A 12,494-nucleotide genomic window follows, 5' to 3' on the forward strand; every position below is an offset into this window, starting at 1 on the left:
AACAAGAAAACACAGAAAAGAACTCACGAGAGGACGCCACCCGCGTACCATCACAAGGTTTTCTCTTGCGCACACATTCGCTACAACGACTGGAATCGGGAGACATCAAACATTTGTCCCCATTACCTGCCCTAAAACAACGGGTGCACGGCATATCCGCTTGCTCGCCGGACAACGCAACGGACTCAGCAAGTTTGGCAACGTCACGCTCCTTTTTTAATTTTTCTAACTCACGTTCCGCGTGGGTCTTGCGAGAATACTGTTTGGAGACACGGTCAGACATTTCGCGACATGATGATGAAAGGTTTAGGTTAGAACGCACCAAGTGAAATTCGGGATGGACAGGGTATGCAGGTCTCGAGGACGAGGCCCAACGGAGGGGAGAGATCGTGTTACGACCCCAGCGGTTACGTCACGTGTACCCCACAATTTCACTCCTTTCAAGAACCAATCACGATGCAACCATGCAGGGACGACCAGCGTAGGGACGCCGTCGTCCCATGGAACGAAGCGTCCCAAGGACGACAGCGTCCGCACATATCGTCGTCCTCACATCACACACAGTAGTATATAGAACACATTCATTTGCACTTTCATAGAACTTAGCTCACCAGCTATCAATAAAGCATCTTTACATCAATAAGCCTAACACGCATTACTTGATCATTAAGAAACGTGACACTTCGCATCGCTCAGCATCACGCCCTACGTTATCTGCAAACATAAACCTAGTACGGACTAGTTTACCTGTTTGGAAACCCAACCGTCACATCTCGCTTCTGGTTACGGGTACCCGTGGGAATAAAATTCTCTACGTTGTAAAAATCCAAATAAATTACAATAAATGATTTAAAACCGAGAGAAAGCTTCGGATATATTCAAAATGCCATCATCTACTTATAGAAATGTTTTCATAGTTTTATTCGTAAATTTAGGTAAGATATTCTGAAAAGTTTGGAAAATCTTATAGCGACGGGTACCCGTGGGCCTATTGGGTCCCACTCGCCCCACTTTGCTTAGTCACAAGGTTAGTACGTGCGGGGTACCGGAAGTTCGTAAGATATTCAATTTCAGCAAAATACTACTAAAAACTCATGCTAATTGATATCTATTGAAACGATGAATTCCCACCGATTCTTGATGAAATACAAGTTAAGGAATATGACTTCGATGATCATAGCTTTCACACACATGCACAGCAAAGAGGCCAGGGCCCTACCGGAATAATAATAAACCCGCCCGAGGAGGCCGGCTACAACTTCAACCCATTCAACGTAGAAGATCATGATTTTCAGATCAACATACTGCCCCCAACACCACTCGAGCTATTCCAGCTTTTTATACCTATATCTCTCGTACAATCATGGGTATATTACAGTGACAGCTGGGTCTCTCACCTTACGCAAAATGGCGTTATTGACAGCCATAGCTCGGCCATTTCCGACCACTCACGGATCAACTGGTGGGACGGGCTCTCTGCCGCACAAGTATATGTATGGCTCGGGGTGCTAATTTACCTGGGAATTCATAAGGAAAATACGATTGCAAGCCATTGGAGCTCCCCTTCCCTAGGTGTACAGGCCCCCCTGCATTCAATCATCAAGTTCATGCCCCTATGGAGGTTCCGGTTAATCTCACGCTATATACGGACTTTTGACTACACCTTGCTTGACCTTGATAACGAGGAGGATCTTCCAAAGGCATTCCAAGCTGCTGAACCGTGGTCTGACCTTATACAGAAGGTGTCGGCCCAGCTCTATATACCAGGGAATAACATCACTGTAGATGAGTGTATGATCCCTTTTACAGGCAGGAGCAAGGATACAACCCTAGTCAAGAATAAGCCTACGCCTGTAGGGTTCAAAGTCTGGGTTATCACCCAAAACGGTCTCTTTATCCGGTGGCTGTGGCATGTAAAGGCATCACCATATACCGCTGTTATCGTCAAGCTGCCAAAGAAGAAGCTGGCTGCCAAGCCGCAACAGGGGAGGAAGGGGAAGGGAAAGCCTAAGGAGACTGTGGCCCTTAGCAATACAGCAGGAGTCGTTATTCACCTAGTTAATATGCTGCCAAAGCAGACATATCACGTCTTTATGGATAACCTCTTCTCCTCGCCTAATCTCTTCCGTGCCCTTCGAGAAGCCGGTCACGGGGCTACAGGCACAGCCCGCCCTAACTGTGGCATCACCAAGGAGCTTAAGCTTGCAAAAGGGAAGGATAAGGCAGGTGCCTCAGGCTTTAAGTATAATGAAGTAAAGTCAATCCCTACAATTGATGGCCTCGTACGCCCGAGGGACTTATTTATATGCATTTCCCTTACTAATTCGTCCTTCCTAGGTCGCTCAAATCGCTTGGAAGGATAATAGCCTCGTGTTATTTCTCTCTACCGTATACAGCGGTGCCGATGACCAACGCACCCCAAAGAGAAGGAAGAAGCCTGCCAACAAAGGGGCAAAATCCAAGCCGATACAGAAGACCTTTGGTGATGCCGTAATAAAGGTTATTCCTATACCGACTGTATCTGCTTCTTATAACGAAATGAATCATGTAGACCGAGGAGATCAGATAAGGTCCTATACAAGCTATGAGCACCGATTTCGCCGTGGCCCGTGGCAGGCTCTTCTTTGGTCCTTCCTTCTTGATGTAGCACTTGCGAATAGCTTCATTTTGCAGCTCAAGACCTCACAGCCGCGGTGGCCGCCTTACAAGACCCTCGAGAGCTGGAAGAGGTGCATTTCTGACGCCCTATTCATCAAATTTGCCCAAGAAAGCGGCGCAAGGAAGAGATCTCGGGCAGGGAAAGAGGAGGACATAAACGATACCCAGTTACGGCAAAACCACCTACAAAGAGATATCAATCATGTCAATAGGGGGATATTCTCAGATTGCCTTGCTTGTAAAGGCTTTAGGCAGGGGCAGCCCCGACCCTTTAAAAAAGGGAAGGTTAAAAATAGCTTCATTTTGCAGCCGATAACAGGTAATACACAAAGCCGGCATCGAGGAGGCTCGGGTAGGCAGACCTGGTACGGCTGCCAAGTCTGTGAGGTAGCTCTTTGTAACAATCAAAACTGCTGGGACTTTTACCATCATACAAATTAGTATGCGGGGAGAAGTACCGTTGGTTTTCTTTATTTTGATTGGTCCTATACCCCTGTTGTGACCCCTCTGAAGGGCTGTGGCACTCAAAGGGATAGGCCTCCACATTTTTATAACCTTGCTAGTAAACTTGCCATATAGGACGTGCGAATCCGGCTCCTCCCAGGCTTGCGTCCTGGGAGGTGTTAGTGGAATTCGCGCGTGCAGTTGACAGAGGCATTTTATTTTGTCAAAATTCAACCACAACAATGCATCTAGAAATACTTATATTGCACGATAGAGAAGAAAGTATTCAAACGATTTAGAGCCTTTGAACCATTTTTTATTCACCTCTGGCCACAAAATACGTAAAAGAATGCATCTAACTCTGTGTCGGGACGAAAGCTTGGTCCAAGCTCAGAGAGGCTGCTTACGAAATATCGTTACAGCCCTGTAGGTTATCGTTACACCCTAGTCGTTTTTCTTGGTGTAAAACCAATAGGAGGAGGGCTTGGACCGGACGGTATCCCTGTCAGCTCCATAGCATCGTGATCTACTCCAGGAATAAGCCAATGATCCCAGGGCTTGAGCCGGACGATATCCTAGTCGACTCCACAGCGACGTCCTAAACTAGCTAGACTTTGTCCCAGGCAATGTTTGACTGAACAGCAGAGAGAATATATCCCAGTACATAGCCGAATGCATTCCATCAACACAAACACCGTTCATGGATATCATTATGTCATAGCGAACAATGTAGACTTTGTCAGATTACGCAACGCATTCAAGCAAATATATCGTACTCCCGAGGATTCATATTGATAATGGGTAAAACTTTCTTTATACCCTATGTCGGTATGAATTTCGGCTCATTTTGACCTGTCACGTCGCCCTCACATCTTTGGGCTCTGTGAAAGTAGATTCACCAGGTTCAGTCTTATACCATGTTTGCTTTTTCCCTCAGCGTGCTCTCTAGAACCAATGATTGCACTGTAGCCTTGTCAACGCGTCCATCCCAGCCAATCACTATTTTAGGCTTAAAATTAAGTTCGCCCCTTTGCTAGGTCTTGTAAGGACTAAATTGGTGAGACGCGTAGGAGGAAAAGGAAAGAGCGCCTCAACCAAAACATATTAAGAAGCCGAGGAACCTGACAAGTCTCCTGAACATGTGAACGTGTCGTTCTTCTATCGTATACATATCTCATCAGAATCAACCGCGTTGAAGCACCGTGGCGCCTCCATCGGTCCCAACCGAAGTCAAGAAGCAGCGAGAGCGAGAGCGTGGCAGAAAACGACGTCAACAGTCGCGTTGCCAGGGCCAGACCGAGCGACTTCGAGAAGCCGACAGCCACGAAAGTGTCCGGCTGGTGAGCCAGGTCCATCACACCGCGGCTGGTGCTACTGATTGTCGGTAGACCTGCTAATACAGCTCTTCCTTTTCCATCGATTTACTCACAGCGTTGTTTCCCGATAGGCCGTTCCCGCGAACACTCCCTTCTGGGCGATCCTGCCGCATCATCGGCCGGCGGCCGGCGTCTCCTGCAGGGAAACTCGGATTTCGAAGATGCCAGTCTTGGCAACGATACTTCCCTACACGATTGCCCATCTGCAGCGAACATGTCGTTGGCTGTTCCGGTCGCGCATTCCCCGAAAGATACAGGACGAACGAGGAGTGTATTCCACGCCGAGGCTGATGGAACGGAGGAGAGAAGGATGTTGGAGCGAACGACGTTTGAGTCTGCAGCTACTCCGGGACATTCGAACCCGGACAAAGAGGTACAACCAGCAATGGGCCGTCCGCGGAGAGACCCAGCCTTATCGGAACGCGAACTCACACGACTCCGCGTGCAGGCCTATCGTGCCCGCCAACACCTGTCAAGAATACCACAGGCTGCACCATCTCGGCATGACAGCCTTTCACCCCCCCAGATTGATTCTGAAAATCAGTGCTTCGCTCGGGATACTTCATGCCCTGCTCAGAACGGTCCAGCGACTTCGCCTGTTCCATTGTATCAAGCTGTCGATGCACAGAAGGTAGCGAGTAACTCGGGGGGAAATAGGTCTTGCTCCCCGATATCTGAAGCGACTTCAGACTACGGCTATGCTCCGTTTGATGCTGATGGTGATCATGACTTCCGCACGGTTGACTCTTGCTCAGTGTCACCCAACCGCCCGTCGAAAGAGAATCCAAGCCTCTCGATTGATCTTACTGACCGGATGCACGTGTATCCTCATCTTCATTTCTTTGTTGACGCTCTTCGGGCCCAGGAGACACGGTGTGGCCTAGAAATCCTCAAATCCCAAACCGCTACGTATGAGCGCATCTTCCAAACATTCTTTTCTGCCGAGTGTCACTGTAAGTCCGGCATCTGAGTTCTCCGCGCTACAGCACATGACTCGTCCTAGATATCTGATCGAAAGCTTCCTCAGTTCAGGTTCGCATGATAATCACGATCATACGCAAGCTCACACCCTTGGAGAAAGGGCACAGTTCCTTCGAGGTTTATTACCGCCTCTCAACACCATCTTTGACGAGCGTTTTGCGCATGGAGCTGCCAACTACCTACACCAGTGGAAGGCATTTCTTTCTGATAAGCCTGTTGAGCCTTTATCTTTCCACAAAACCGAAGCCAGCCTGGAACACGGCCCAGTCCGCATCGAACGGCGGTGGGACATTGATAGCATTTGGTTTGGGCCTAAGAGCCTTCAGGCTGTTCGCAAACCCGGTATTTTCCGTTTATCATTCATGCCGCCGTTCAAGCGCAACCTGTCCACGGATCAGGTAATCCGGCCGCACGGTCTCGATCTTGCCACTACTCGACATATTCTATTTGGGTCAGTGAATACATCGGGGATTCGCTTTGACGTATATCTATTCTTTCCCGGGGCCTCCAAAACATCTGCATCTCGGAACGGATTATCTCTGGATCGCCAAAAGGATCTCTATGACAGTATAATCATTCCAGCGGCATTTAGTAGCATCTCTGATCCTCTCCGTCAAGAGCTCCCTGGATCTTTTGACATTGCCTATGCAAAGTCTCGTTCCTTTCAGGAGCGGCCCGAGACGGGTAGATGGAGAGCAGGAGATGATGGTAGGGCTTGCCACTTACAATACACGTTGCCGACCGATGATCTTGGACCGTTCTGGTCGTCCATCACTCAAAGAGCCAACTCGTTTCGAGTCCAGACCAAGGCTGGAAATAGTGTTGCGTACTTCAAGAATCCACAGTTGCTATTTCAGGCCCACGATCTCAAGAATATCTTTGCAACACCAAGCCTCCACGAAACCATGGGACTTGTTCATGATACTGTCCTCTCCGGAATCAGGGTGGGGAATCTATCTACATCTATCTACCAACACCCAAGGTAGATAGATGTAGATGCTTAGTCATAAAACGGAATGTAGATAGGTAGAGGTAGGCTACATGTAGATATAGATAGATGCTTCTATCTACCACTCTAAATACGATATGCACTAGCCACTAAGTAACCACCCCGGCCACTTCGCCACTCGTCTCCTTCAGCAGCCCGTCATATCCTTCTAGAAGTCCTGCCTTCAGCCATGACCTAACCGTTTGGGTGACTGCAATTGTGCTCGCGTCCAAACGAGTCCGCTGAGGAGAGACCATACTACCAGCGGAGGAAAATGCTCTCTCACATTCGGCAGCCATTGCAGGGACTGATAAGACGTCAATCGCCATTTTCGCTACACGAGGATACTCAAACCGCTTGGCAGACCAGTATTCGAGCGGATTATCGTGCTTTGAAAATGTGTCCTGCTTTGTAAATTGCCACCTTTCGAACTCATCGGCGACCGATTCGTCTTCGGAGTTCGGATACGACATAAGCTCGTCTTGGAATGAGTCAAAGGGATTGTACTCCCGTGCCCTCACGGCTACAGGAAGATTGCTGTCAGCGATCTCCCACTGGGCGGGAAGATCCCTATACTCTTCCTCCCAAAGCGTTTGGATGAGATATCGAGCCTTGTCAATCCAACCCTCCCTTCCGCTGTACGCCCTTGTCAAGAACGCCCATTGTATTCCAGGATGAAGGACAGTAGCTGCGTAATAAATCGTTGTTTCATCGAGCTTGGTGTAATATTTATTAAGTTTGGCCCACGCAGAGTTGATACAGGCAGAAAGATAGCTGGACTCTGGCCGATCCGCTGACTCTGTCTTGGCCCTCTCTAATGTTGATAAGAGGAACTCGTATGCAATGGCGACCTGCCAAACCATACCGTACTGTGCTTCCGCACCTCCTTTTCGAAGCCGAACTTGACAGTCACCTTCAAGCCTCAAAAGGCAAGAATTGAACATGGCGAGAATGTTACTGAACCAATTCAGAGCCTCCCAATCTGCATCAGTAAGGACATTGTCCTCCTCAAGACATGAAGGAAGCGAGCTTCGCGATTTTTCGACTTTGGATCGAGATCGGGCCAACTTCCTGTTCGATTGAATCGTGATATCCACAAGTTCTTCAAGGTAGCGACGGAGCTTAATTGCACGTTCAATCATGTAATATTGCGATAGCCAGCGTGTGCAGTTGTCAAGAACGACATCAAGCGTGCCGGGGTAGTTCTTGTCAGGGTCATCGTCTTGTAGTCTGCGCAGGATGACTGTTGCCTTGTTCGATCGATTAATCCAAACGACAAGGTTGTGTAATTTCCCAACCGGCCCTCTTTTTGTCCACTCGTCAAAGTCATCCGGGTCAAGGTCTTCGAGAGCTTGGGTATCGTGGACGAAAAGCATAGCCGTAGCGACAAGGTGAAGGACATGTCCAAAGCAGCGAATCCTCCTGGTTGCAGGCTCCTGCCACTCGAACTTGCGCCCTAATTCCTCCACAGCCTTATCGTTGTTCGAAGCATTGTCAAGAACAAAATATCCAAGTTTATTGTGTTGTACAAGCTCGAATTCTTCCAGTACCTCCGTGACCGCTGCGCAGATATTTTCCCCGGTGTGGGCCATGGCTACGTTTGGGAGGCCTAGCAGGATTTTTCGAGGCTGGAAAGTTTCGTCGTCGAGAAAGAAAGCATTGATGGAAAAGAAAGAATGCCTGTTCCGAGAGGTCCAGCCATCGAATGCAATGTGGACCTTGCTAGGGCTCCGTAGCAAAGTATCAGTAACATGGGCTTTGTAAGTGTTGAACTCATGAATAACCTTGGCCCGAATTGTTTTGTGAGTAAGGTTGGCTGAAGTCTCACGCACCAACGGATTGAGATAGTCAAAGAGTTCATGGAGCCCCACGTGCTCTGAGAGGCGAAAAGACAGGTTTGCGTCCGTAATCCACCGAACAAGCAGGCGCTGGAATGTTGCTTTGTCAAATCGAGCAACCAGCTCGTCGTGAAGGTCATCCCTTTTCCGCTTCCTGGAGGTAAACTCATGGAGGTTGCATTGATTTAAAGGCCTCTCCAATACGTAGCGCTTTGCTTTTGATGGATCTGGATGGAAGACACTGTGTGCTTTGCTGAGGTGATTTTCAATGTTCCGGGTATTCGACGCGACATAGGCTTTTGGTTTGTGGACTTTCTGTTGGGTGCAATTGCAGCAAAGCCAACTGGATGGGCCCCGTTCGGTGGTGGCAGTTTTGGCTTGAACATTGTAACCATGAGCCCAAAACCATCCAGTGGCTTGTCCAGTTCGAGTTGAGAGATTCCAATGGCCACGGACGGTTTGAGAAACTGTACTCCAGTCTTTGACGGCAATTGAGGTGCTGAGGGACGACGATGAATCTAGTTTTCGTAGATCTGGCTGGCTGGATAACTCTGAGCAATTATTTGCATCAGTTACCGATTGGCTGGACAAGTCGCTTGGAGTTGGCATTGTGGCAAATGCTCTATACTGTGAGTCGACTGTATGGTATGCCACTTGACATTTGAAAAGGGGGAGCTGTATCAAGAGATTGACCAAAATTTGCGATGAGCTTGAGGAAAAAGTGGAAGGGAAATGATCTGACAGGGGGTGTTGGTAGGTAGTAAGGTGAGGGTACTGGTACCTTGCTTTGGAAGGGAATTGCGCACCAAAAAAAGTCCCTCTACTTTCCGTCTTCATCTTGGCGTCTATCTACATTTCGCCTACATATCCGACGGTAAGATAGATAGATAGATGACCCACATGGCCCCCTGATAGATAGATAGATGTAGATCTACATCTATCTACATCTACATTTCGTCTACATTGGTAGATAGATTCCCCACCCTGTTGACCGATGTCACTGACCAAGGTGTGAATCTGGCTCTCTCACCATCGCAACGGACAGTGATGGCTTGGATGGATCCCGGAGTGCTGCCTGTGACTGGATCTGCTGTAGCCGGCGCACCTGATTGTAGTGCTGCTGGAGGGGGGGGTTCTCTTTCTGAATCTGTGTCCAGGTTGTCCCATTTTGAGTAATCAATGGTCATGGTGAACAACTTTATACTTCAATGCAATTCGTAATGTAATTCGATGATATTCGATGATACTCTTGAAGAACACGTAGATGGATAGATGGGCAGATGAGATAGAAATGGTAGAGAAACGCAAGCATGAAATAGCAATGCTGTCGAAAACGGGGTCGGAGCCGTAAGCGCCTTTGCGCCGCGTCTAGGACTCAGCTCGTTCCTCAACGGCATTGGCGGAACCCGGAGGGGGCCGGTCTCCTGTTTTCTATGAACTCTACCCCATGTCATCAATAGCGCCTTTTCATTTTGTATGGGCTTTTCTATGAACTCTACTACAATTCATTGCACCCATTACGGGTAGGATGAGGGATTTTGTGCCACATGCTTATCTGTGCCACAAGCTTATCGCGTACGTTAGTAGCCTCGTCCACCATTGTGACCAACTCTAATTTGAGCACATTTTTAATCGTTTATTATGCCTTCTAAGCTTGCATCAGCGCGCAAACGCAGTAGGCCGTCTCTCAACCTCCGCAAAGATGTTGAGATTCAATACGACGAGCCAACCGATGATTCAATCGCCATAAATCAAAATCCAGAGCCGGCTCAAGTGAATGGACAATCTAAAGCCCGTCTTGCAACATCAAAATCCAACTCCAAGGCAGCAGAACCAAACACTCGCCTTCGGCGGAGCCATCAGCTGCCTTCCCGATTAGTTCACGATACACCTCAGAGCACCGTTCGCCGCTCTGGGGAACCAGAGGAGCATACGACTGCGTCTTTTGCCGAATCCCGCATGGCTCCTTCAGTGAAGCGGCAAAAGACTGATGACGTCCAGTCCCGACTATCTCAAACGTCTGGATTATTAGATTGGAACGCACTTCTAGTAATAATGATCCCCCAACCAAGTTTATTCTGCCATAACCTAACTACTCTACAGCCCTCTGGAAATGAGTTTAAAGAAAGCTTGAAGACTGCCTCAACTGCCTTGGCGCCATCCGTCAAGGGCTTCGAGCAGCTTTTAACATCTATCAACGATGAACACAGCAAACTTACCGCCGTTAAGGGCAGTCTCTCTTCCCAAAGGGTCGAGCTAGCCAAGGACCAGAGAAAGGCCTCGGACGCTCTCAAGGATGTTGAGACATCAATAGCCACTGAGAATCAAATGCTCAGAGACCTAGAAGATGTCTACAACAAATGTCCAGGAGACAAGGAGCTTCTCATATTCATTGAAAAACGAAAGAAAGCGAGCGATGAGCATCAAGAGGTATATACTATCGTCAAAAGCCAACTCGATAAGAGCTCAGACAGACTTTCCAAAACCGAAAGCGAGATTGCGCTGGTCACTGAGAGGCTTACTCAGCTCGAGGCTGAAAGGGCTGAGGTCATGAAGGAGAAGGAGGGAGTTGATAAGGCGGCAAAACAACTGATGGTTATGTCGCGGTTCTTGGAACCTGGCTGGCAAGCTACTCTGGACATGCTTGAGCAGGTTTCGGGGATGACGCTCTGCGAACTGCCCTCTTTGCGGGGTTTTCATTGTTGTGAGTGATGCTTGAAGTTGTAATATTAGGGATGTATGCTTTATCAAGCTGGTGTTGGCGCGGATGGGATTCGCCTAGTAGTTAATAATAATATCAATTATACTAGAGTTAATTTTTCTGCTACACTTTATATAGGGTAGAGTTGATTTAATGAGCATGTTTATAGAGGAAGACTTTAGGTCAAGTTCATTTAGGAAAATATTATTAGTTACTTCTTTACGCTCCTAAAACTAGGTATAACAAATAGTAGGCGTTTATAAACGTATGTTCTCTATAGTTTTCTCACTACATTAGGGGTTGCTCCAGCCTAAATAATAACCCAAAAAAAGCGTAAACGCAGGGGCCATGATTTCGTGTATCAGGACCTGATACTGGGGGTAATTAGTACAGTAGAATCGTCTGCGAATAATACCTAGGGTGGATAAGCTATAAAAGCTAAAGTACGCGTTCACTCGCGTGTGTGACGCGCTGATTGTCAATCGAAATGGGACAAATCAGTCGCTATGGATTAAATAGGAATAAACCGGAGATAGTCAAGCACCTGAGAAGTAGACAGGGGTATGCAACAATTAGGGATACACGACAATTAGGAATAGAAGAGTAGGGTTAGAGTGCTGAATACAAAGTAGTTCCGTCCCACGTGCTGGCTGACCCCCTGTAATATGTACAAGAAGTAGCAACCGCTCAAGGAATGCGTTGACTGTAGATAAGTATCGGCCTACAGTTTGCAACCTCCATTTACCAGTTGATTCATTCTAGAAGAAGTCCCGTCGAAGGAAAGCTTCTTTGAGTATACGGTCAAGTATCCATCTCCGATGGCTATGCAAGACCTCGTTCTGGGGATGGCAAGTGAAGTTCCAGCCTGGGGCCCCTTCCGACGGATCATCCACGACTGATCGCAGGCTGAACTGGGGCACAATATGCTTTCTCTCTGCGTCAGGTGGCGCCAAGAGCAAATCTGCTAATTGGTTCTGCGCCGCTTCTACTTCTGCAGCAACTAGGTCGCGCAGTCCAGTCATCGAGAAGCGCATTTTTTTGTAGCTCAAAATCTCGTTGTCGTCCGACCGCATTATGTAGCCAAGACTTGTCGTATTATCTTGTATGGCTTTGCCGTATGCACGAAGCTTCAGTGACCAGCTTATCGGCAACCTCGAGTCTTTTGTCATAAACTTGTCTTGCATTTCTTCTAGTGCGTAAGCTGGGAAGTCTGCTTCGTCGAGTTCGACCGCGAGAAGCGCCCTCTCGGCAACAAGAAGCTGGCCCATCTTAATAAGCGCGGATAACTTCGGAGTAAACTCAGCAGCCTCTGATAATTTCTGCGCGTTGCTAGATGTCGCATCTTGGCGGATTCCCATCACTGCCAGAAAGCTAACCACAATGCTATCATAAACATCGCCATATAACTTGTAATCTAAGAGTAAAACCATCAGGATAAGGCATTTATCATCCAGTCTCTTTCTAATTTCTTCAGAGTAATCGGGATTCTGTCCATCGCCGCTGGTAGC

At 48.0% G+C, this 12,494-nt stretch overlaps 3 protein-coding genes across 3 annotated transcripts; all 3 read left to right on the top strand.

The window, feature by feature from the left end:
- Positions 1-4,310: 4,310 nt before the first annotated feature.
- On the top strand, positions 4,311-6,166 carry FOBCDRAFT_115419 (uncharacterized protein; the record flags this gene model as incomplete). The annotated part of the gene is made up of 3 exons (XM_059607729.1): positions 4,311-4,482; positions 4,550-5,431; positions 5,541-6,166. Coding segments are annotated over 3 exons (1,680 nt in total), but the record flags the coding sequence as incomplete, so codon positions are not given.
- Positions 6,167-9,926: 3,760 nt separating this feature from the next.
- On the top strand, positions 9,927-10,514 carry FOBCDRAFT_114852 (uncharacterized protein; the record flags this gene model as incomplete). The annotated part of the gene is made up of 2 exons (XM_054705643.2): positions 9,927-10,334; positions 10,389-10,514. Coding segments are annotated over 2 exons (534 nt in total), but the record flags the coding sequence as incomplete, so codon positions are not given.
- Positions 10,515-10,613: 99 nt separating this feature from the next.
- FOBCDRAFT_139183 (uncharacterized protein) lies at positions 10,614-10,997 on the top strand (the record flags this gene model as incomplete). Its single annotated transcript, XM_059608034.1, has 1 exon — positions 10,614-10,997. The coding sequence occupies one exon, from the start codon at positions 10,614-10,616 to the stop codon at positions 10,995-10,997; it is 384 nt and encodes a 127-aa protein (XP_059467519.1).
- Between the last annotated feature and the right edge of the window lie 1,497 nt (positions 10,998-12,494).

This window comes from Fusarium oxysporum, chromosome VII (assembly GCF_013085055.1).
Source record: "Fusarium oxysporum Fo47 chromosome VII, complete sequence".
Lineage (NCBI taxonomy): Eukaryota > Fungi > Ascomycota > Sordariomycetes > Hypocreales > Nectriaceae > Fusarium > Fusarium oxysporum.